This window comes from Haemorhous mexicanus, chromosome Z, assembly GCF_027477595.1.
Source record: "Haemorhous mexicanus isolate bHaeMex1 chromosome Z, bHaeMex1.pri, whole genome shotgun sequence".
Classification (NCBI taxonomy): Eukaryota; Metazoa; Chordata; class Aves; order Passeriformes; family Fringillidae; genus Haemorhous; species Haemorhous mexicanus.
In genome coordinates, this window is record NC_082381.1 from 61000404 (window position 1) to 61009144 (window position 8741).

General features: G+C 43.5%; 1 protein-coding gene across 3 annotated transcripts in view; it reads right to left on the reverse strand.

Moving 5' to 3' along the window:
- The window catches only part of UHRF2 (ubiquitin like with PHD and ring finger domains 2), an 87746-nt gene extending 79745 nt beyond the window's left edge, over positions 1 to 8001 (reverse strand). For all 3 annotated transcript variants that reach the window (XM_059836923.1, XM_059836922.1, XM_059836921.1), the window contains exon 1: positions 7425 to 8001. In XM_059836923.1, coding sequence (XP_059692906.1) covers positions 7425 to 7577 — 153 coding nt within the window. In that variant the 5' untranslated portion in view covers positions 7578 to 8001. The remainder of the gene's footprint in view (positions 1 to 7424) is intronic.
- Between the last annotated feature and the right edge of the window lie 740 nt (positions 8002 to 8741).

Consider the following 8741-nt stretch of genomic DNA (forward strand, 5'->3'; position numbering starts at 1 on the left):
CTACTAAAACATCCACATTCTTCTGTCACATGGGGCAGTTTTGATGCCATCAGCGAAGTGTTTTAGACATGTATCAGTAACTGTTGAATGCCCAAGGCATTTCCAGTCCTGAGCAACGCAAACAATCCATTATATCAAGAGGATAAGAAGGCAAACATCTTTAAGCAGAGACTGCACATCTACGAGGTTTACAGGCTCACATGTCTACAGCAGACCAGTTCTGAAGTGTGGGCTTGGGCTTCACTACACTTTCTCCACATTTAACTGAGGTTTTTGCATATATATTCTGCAAGACAAACACACTGTTCATACTGGCTTTCTCTGGTACTCCTGTTCTCCTAACTCTCCTCTCCTTATTTTTAGCAGAGATCCTAATACAAACCAAATAGCTACACCTACTAATCTTACACAAAATCTAACTACAATCAGATTTACTTTTCTAAATATGAAATAACTTCTATCATGTGTGAAAAGATATACCAAAGATATACCATGGGTCACCCTCAGAAATAAAAAAAGAAATCCCAGGTTAGACTTACTACCGCTTTTTCACCTGATTTGGATTTCATGGCTTGCTGTTAAAAAATAAATGCAAATGGCAGATCATTCCCTAATTTCAAGAAGAAGAATTTACTCATCAATTAAAAAGATTTAAAAAAAAAGATAAAATCATTGCTGTGCCTTTGCTCTGTCTTTTGAAAAACACACGAGAAGATGAATTATCTGGACAACCAAGTTCTCTGACAGGCTCTAGATCCATATTCCTCCAAAACAGAATACAGACAGACTGCAATATTTCATAACACAGTAACCAAAGAAGTTATTATTGTCTGGAGAATATGGTCCAAATTAGACTCAGTTCTGTCAATTTTTTGCCTCAAGATGCACATTTCAAAGCAGCCTACGAGAACATTTGAATATGTGATGCTACCAAAAACCCCAAGTAGGTGACACAAACTAGCCTTTATATCAGAGAATATGCTCCATTTTGACTGCTTATATGTGTTATACAACAGCTAAGGACCTGCCCTAGACAAAAGGAAAAAGGCAGTCATAACACTGAATAATATCAAATGATTTTCCATCAATCAACCGTATCTTAAGTAGCTATCATAGTCTCAGAGAGATTCCCACAGTCTCAACAGAAAGCATACAGTGAAAATAATTCCTAAGTAAGAAGAATATGGAAGCTTTCATAATCTAAAAAAGGCTTTTCTACAACTGCAGTTACAACCAAAGAGTTTGACTGTACCACAGTGTAATTATGCTGGAAGTCTGGCATGCTATAAAAAGCCATGCAACATAGAAACAAATTATGGAATCTTGTTGCTGATACGGTCTGCAATTACACATCAATCTTGGTATAAACATAATGATAAACGTACATTAGTCATCTTCATACTCAATCAAAAAGACTAACTTTCTCTGAGAAGACATTGATACTTTTCCTGAAGTTCTGTACCTAAAATTAAGAACAAAAACCTACATTCTCCAATAACGAGATGGTTTTACACCTCTTCTACAAAACTATTTGCAGAGTGTATAGGTAGTACCAACAAATTTTACCTTTTGGGTTTGAAATAAATACAATCCAAAATAGATTCCAGTGTACAAGATTAGTACCAACACAAAAACAGCAGAAAGTCAAGAGCTGCAAGACTTCTTGATATTATCAGAAAATCACAGTAAAGGCAGCTATGTTTAATCCCAACTAATGACTTCAGAGGGTTCAAGTCTGCACCTCTTCCAAGTTAAACTTTTTATAAATCAGTTTATGCATTGAAGATTATTTATTCTTTTGTTACTGCGATACAGAAAAAAAGTTAATTTACATAAGGTAGCTTCTTCTTGGATGAAACTCTAAGTCCTATTACAGGAACATTTGCTCATTAACTTCTAGCTGTAAGTTAGAGCAGCAAGGTTTCTCTTCTTTTGCCATTCTAAGGAGCCTTCTAATTAAGTAAATAGAAGCTCATGGTGTCTTCTGGATGTTCTTTGATATTGTTTGATACTGTCATTAAAAAAAAAAAAAGGCAAGCATGTCAAACTATATAGCTGCATAGAGATCCTCAGCAGCATGGAAAGAATCATCCATCCCTGTGCTGATTAGATGAGAAGGGTCAAGTACCTCCTGTATGATGGTATGGGCTTCTATAGCAAAGGCAATTGAAGTTCAGCAACAGTGGTGCCAGCGAGAGCAAATGGCTATCTGCAGCTTGTGAGGACACCTGTAATGAAGAACTGGTTATTATCTCAAGCTTCCATAATCAACAACAAAAACCTAAAAACCACACCAAAAAAACCCCAATGACCATTTTTACATAATTTTACAGCTAAATCATTAAGAACAGAGATATAATTAATAGCTTTTAAAGAATAGAATCCTCTCATAACTATCTGTATTATCAATATCAACATCTGATTACATATTATCATGGACAATCGTCATAATCTAGTGTCAGTGTAGGCCTTGCATTCTGCATCTAAGGGTTTGCAGAGTTCTTTATTAAAAAAAAAAAATATTCCTTTTCCAAGAGCTTCCAGACTAATTTTGAAAAGTACATGTACTAAACTATCCTAACCAAATTACATGAATGTGTGACTCAAGTGTGCAGTGTGAATTTTGGGGATGTCCTGCACAGGATGAAGAGTTGGATTCAATGATACCTGTGTGTCCCTTCCAACTCAGTGTATTCTGCGATTCTGGGAATAAATATACATGCCATAAAATGGCATGAAGTTGGCTGCAATTTCTTAGAGGCTACATAATGCTCTTTCAGGTTCCTAATACATAAATAATACATACAGAACAGTATAAAGTATTCCATTTTCACCTATGTTTCTTTGCTTTGCCTTCAGTTTGTTTAGGTGCTTTAAATAATTAAGATAACCAGATCCAAGAACAGTAAATTGCATTAGTAGCTTTACAGTAACAATTTAACAAAAAGATAATTTCAGTAAACTTCTGCAATCATATAATAAAAACTTGCTCACAGGCCCAATAAACCTACTATCAGGTAACTTTCGAGTATACACCATGAATTCACTATGTTGGGAATTGTGGCATGCAGTCTGATCATATCTGACCTGAAGACTCCAGATGACTCTCCTCACACTACAGGGCTACTTGTTGCCAGCTTCATGAAAGAATGGCAATTACTTCCCTTCTAAGGTTTCTTCAAACTGTTTCTCTAAAACGAAAAACTTAACTGCTCCAGCTGAAGATTTCTCACCCCAGATTTCTGCCTGAAGCAGATGGGGTTTGGACAGCTTCAGCTGAAAATATTTACAATTTTCCAAGCAAAATAAAGCTGGGAAGAGTCTGTGCTAAGAAACTCAATTGTTCTATGAATAGGCTCAGCACTCCCATTCCTGAGGGAAAAACTTCACAAGTATTGCTTTTCAAGCTTTTGGGAAATTCACCCAAGTTGTAAGTATAAGACTTCAACATACAGTATACAAACCTGAAGTTTGGAAGCTTCAACTCACATGAGATTCCACCCACTATTAATGTGCCAGGCCAGGTTACCCAGAAGCTAGAGGTCTCATATAATAAAGGTATGCCCTATTGCCAGATTTTTAACTGTGTGTTTTACTGAAGCTACTTTACCACAAGCATGTTCTCACGCAAAGCCAAAGCTCCTCCACTCCTCTTATTCCTCTATTGTTTCAGTTAAATTTTACAAAAACAAAACCCAAATACTTGGACATAAAGTGTGGGTTTGACAAACTAGACTTTAAATATTCAACTTGCATGGCTAAGTAACACAATGCATACTACCATACTTCTTTGTGCACAAAAGCAGAGCTGAATTTCTTCTAGTGAAGTAGACCTGATTTGCAGTAATTTTCACCTCAAGTAAATAAACAGCTTCAATATTCTCACCTCCTCCTGCTGACTTCAGTTTCTCATGAAACAGCTTAGGAGTGGTTTCCTCACCAACAAGATTAATGACTTCAAAAGTTGTTGTAAGTCACTGACTCCTACCTATATCGGCAAAGAAGCCTTTGGGCTCCAATGTCTTTTTCCCCCTACTTTGGTAAGCACTATGGAAAAGATACTGAGATAATGGGGTTTTTTAACAGTAGTTGTTTACAAATTTTCACCAAATTCAAATTCCAACAGGGTGGGATGGGATGATGAGAGAAGCCAACAAAATACATTAGTTCTTATCTTTCACAAACAGTAGATATTGCTGAAATACAAGAGTGTGCATGTTTAGTTATATGCAAGACGTAAGTAGGTATTAATACCCTTACAGTATTACAGAAAACCTCAAGCTCTCTGTTGCATTTTCAAATTAAACTTCCATGTACTTTTACTGCTCTATTTTCCAGTATTGCAACTGAAAGAAACTAGAAATCCCACAATGACTGTGACTTGGCTCTGCAGAAAATCTGCTCTTGTAGGTCAAAACACAAAGATATCTCCTTCACTTTCATGAATAAACAGAGAACTTCCTATTTTTAAGAACAGCTTCACATGCTTTTCAATTAGGAGAAAGAATATGCTACTGGAAATCAGATTGTTGTTTTGCTTTTCTGAATTTCTCTAAGAACAAGTCTACTCAACGTTAACACATAACACAGAAAAATATTAGATGTGGATAGTCTGTAATGGAGCAAGGTTAAAACAAGTTTTATTCCAGCATAAGGAAATAATTGTGGCCCTATAGGAAAATCCTTCCAGACAATGATCCACCATCTACAAGAGGGAAAGCAAGAAACATCACTGCAGGTTTCTATGTTCAGTAGACTTCTCTGGCTAACTGTAGAGTTAAGAATAAAAAAAACTTTCAGACAAAGTTCCACCTCAATCTAGAATATGCCTTGACTTCTGTGGCTAGTAGAGTCATTCAGGTCGGCACAAATGTGGAGCCCCAGAGAGCACAGGATGTCCTGTACATGTTATAGAGTAATACTATCTTGGTCAATCTTCAGTGTCTCATGTGAATGGTAGGTCCTTCTGCCAGTAAAAGATGCCAACCTATTCAACAGAGTACTATTCCTGGCACTTACAAGAAAAAAAACCACAACACAACAGAAATACGAAGTACTACATTAATGACAACACTAGGTTTCCTCCAGTAGTTCTAGGGTATTTTAACCCTTAAAAACAGACACATGAAGTACTGACCACTTAAGTTCTTGCCTTTGTCTTTGAAGATCAGACAACAGCAAACTACAGAATAGCACATTAACTACATTAACTGGACATAGAGACTCCTAAAAAAGTGCAAAATTATGGCTCCAGCTCAAAATCTTAGTTGAAACTGCTCTCTACTGCAAGCTAAGAACATGATGCTGCTGAAATTCAGCCTATAAACAATGACTCATTTAGGTTTCTACATCCTTATAACCTCACATACCTCCCATTTTTAGGAGGACATTACTTAGCCAGGCTTCCCACCACTTGTAAAATCCAAGGATTTCTACCAGTTCCCAGATAGACTACAGTAAGAAGCATTCAGTAGCAGGATCTTGGTTCACTACCAGACTGTACAGATTTAACCATACTGAGCACTAACCAGATAAAATAAGAAAAGGATTTCACCTAGATAATATTTTTTACAACACATGCAGCAATCTTCAGGGGGTGTTTAAGTTTTCACCTTAGTATGTTCCTTTCTGTTCATCTCACATTTAACTCAACTTTTTATTCTTAATATTAAAATAAATTTTAGTATTTTATTTTATCACAGCCCTAAAAGAATTAAGTTCTTTAGCTTCATGTTCTCAACATCCAGTTTTACTTGTGCAAGAGCAACCCTTCTGATCTTTTTTCTTATGAGCACCATGGAAACAGAAAAACAACCCATAATCAAGAAGAAAACTTCAGAATTAATCATGGTAATTACAAGAAAATTAACATTTATGGGGAGTGAAACTATAAAAACCCAATTCCCTAACTCTTCACTAACATGATCCCAACCGTGCCCTAAACTAGATATACTAAGTACCAAACTCACACATGCTGCTCATGTAGGCAACTTCAGCTATTATATTTCACTATCTCGTTTTCTCAAGCAAGATATTTGTTAACTAAAATGTTCACACTAATTGGTCTGGCCACTGTCAGATTACACAGGAAAGCACAACTCATTACAGGCTCATCTTCCCTGCTTCTCAGATAAAGAATTTGGGGTAAAAACCTCGGATTTGCCCCACATAAACATCTATACCCAAAGAAGTGTGCTAGCACAGAACAAAGCTAAGCAGGTTATACAACTCCAAGACTCATGTTCCTTGATTTGACCCCTTCAGAAAAACACATACTTGTACATTATGGTCCTTAGAGACCAGCCCTCACAAGTGCTGACTGTCACTAATCTGCAAAACACAAAAATCTAGTCATTTGCTATTGGTTCAAAATTCTAGCTACTAATGCTTGCCTCCTGGTTAACAGTTAAATTTCTATTTTTAAAGTTTTCTCAACGTGTTTGTAAAGATACACACTTTATCTCTTTTGAGGCAAAAATCTCACTGCTGGGCATTACTCAGCTAGGTGAACGCTTCAACACTCATCTGCTGTAAGAAGATGCATCTTCGGAGTCACTTTCCCTGAACTGTACCACACAATCGGTGTCTTCCACGTCAGGTAATAGCTGTGCTTCACTTTCACTACTCGAGCACTGCGCACACTTCAGTAGTTTACGCAACGCAGCTTCAAAGGTTACACCCATCAGCGAAGTTACAGCCCGAGGCGACCTATTCGGAACAAAATCTTTCCATCACCCTAGGGGAGGGGAGGTTCTACCTCACGGAACACTTCCAGCCAGTCACCCCTGCCACAGCGGCTTTCCGTGGAGGGGATGAAGCGCCTCGCTAGACTGCCAGCAGTCGCCCTTTTCCCGCCCGGGACATGCCGGGACTCACAAGTCGTGGACACCGTGGCATCGCAACTTCTGCCCGAGCCAATTAACCCCGCGACGCCGCCTCTCCCGGTCCCGCCACGTGCGGACCCAGGACGGCGTTTTCCCTGGAAACCGCTCGCGGTCGGCCCGCTTCCCGCCCGGCCCGGCCTGGATGCGGCGGGGCGGAGGAGAGCGGGGTAGCGCTCTCTCCTTCGCCCCGCATCCCTCCGGCTACTCTGCCACTTGAGCAGGATGAAGGCAGGAGCCGGAGGGAGGAGCCTCTCGCCGCTCAGGTGGGAAAACAAACACACAAAGGGGTCTCACCAGGACCCGGTGAGGGGTTTTACTGGGGTTTTTACTACATCGGGGAAAACGAGGGTCCTGGAGCATTCTGTCAGGGTGGGCTCCCCGCTGTCCTCCCTTCCTCCCAGACCCAGGACTAAACAAAAGCGGGAGCTCATAGAACGGCACATGGGTGGAGACGGGGACCCCTGAGCCGCACAAAGAGCCGGGCCCCGGATTAGGGGAGACACCCGAGGCTCCGCCTGCATAGGGGAGCTCTCGCCTCACCTGCTTGCCCCGGTAGAAGAGCCGCTGGCGGTCGGGGCTCACGCGGAAGGTCTCCTCGATCTTCTCCCGCAGGCACTCGATCTTGGTGAGGCGGCTCAGGTCGTCGATGGTCTGGGTCTCCGTGCCGTCGATGGTGCGGACCTGGATCCACATGGTGCGCGCCCTCCCGCCCGCTCCGCCGGCCGCGGGCAAAGGATGGGAGACACAGGCAGGGGATGGGAACGGGGTCCGCTCCGCGGATGAGCGCCCACGGCGTGGGAGGTGCCGGGGAGGGGTCTGGACGCTACCCCTCTCTTTGTTTGGCCCGACGGGGCAGGAATTTCAAACCCCGCGGAGCGGGCGCGACCCTCCCGCCCGCAATCCGGGCCGCCCGTCCCGCTCGGCGGGGTGCGGGAGAAGGAAGGGGAGCCGAGCAGATTCCACGGCGCTCCCCGATCCCGCCGAGGCAGCGCAGATCGCGGCGGGTCCCGGCGGGCCGGCGGCGGGCAGAGCTACGGGGATGCGCCGGAAGCCATCGCCCGGCCCGGGTACTGTTTACCGGGGAGCGCCGCCGCGCTCACATGGAGGTCACGGCGCCAACGCCGATCTCGCGAGAGCGCCCGGCCGCGGCCGTGCAGACAACACGCCGGGGCGGGAGCGGGGGTGGGGGGAGCGAGGCGGGCACGCGGCACCACCACGCCCCCTCCCGCCGCGCGCTCCGGCCGCCTGCCGGCCCCGCGCGCTGTGCCCGGCCGGCGCGAGGCCTGCGGGGGGGAGGGGTTGGCTCGCCCGGGGGAAGGGCCGTTGGCGTCTCCATGGCGGCACGCGCGGCGCCGGGCGCTGTGAGGGCCCTGCGCCCGGAGCTGGCGGCCGGGCCGCCCCCGGCGTCCGTGGGCAGCCGGGACTAACGCTTCCCAAGACGTAAAGCTACATGTAACCCTACACTGACAGAGCTACATGTAACCCTGCCCCAAAGATACGGATTAATACTGGCGGTCGATACAAATACAGGGCGACACTAGGGAAGGAAAGAAGAAGCTTCGTTTACGCAGCGAATCTGGCGCACATTTGGCTCTGTGTATTTTTCTGCATTGAGTAATTCGGCGAATTAACCACCAGGCAAATCTGGAGTTACATAGCGGTTGTGGGCTTGCTCCGTTGGGCAGCTGGGCGCCACACATTCCTTTGGTCACTGTCACAGGAAGGTGGAGAACAAAGAAAGAAGGTTGAAAGTGAGAAAATGGGCATCGAAATAGCAACCATTTAATCAAAGCTGTTAAAATTTAGTTATAACCAAAAGTTGTGCACACAAAGCAAAATGAGGAAGTATTTCAGTGA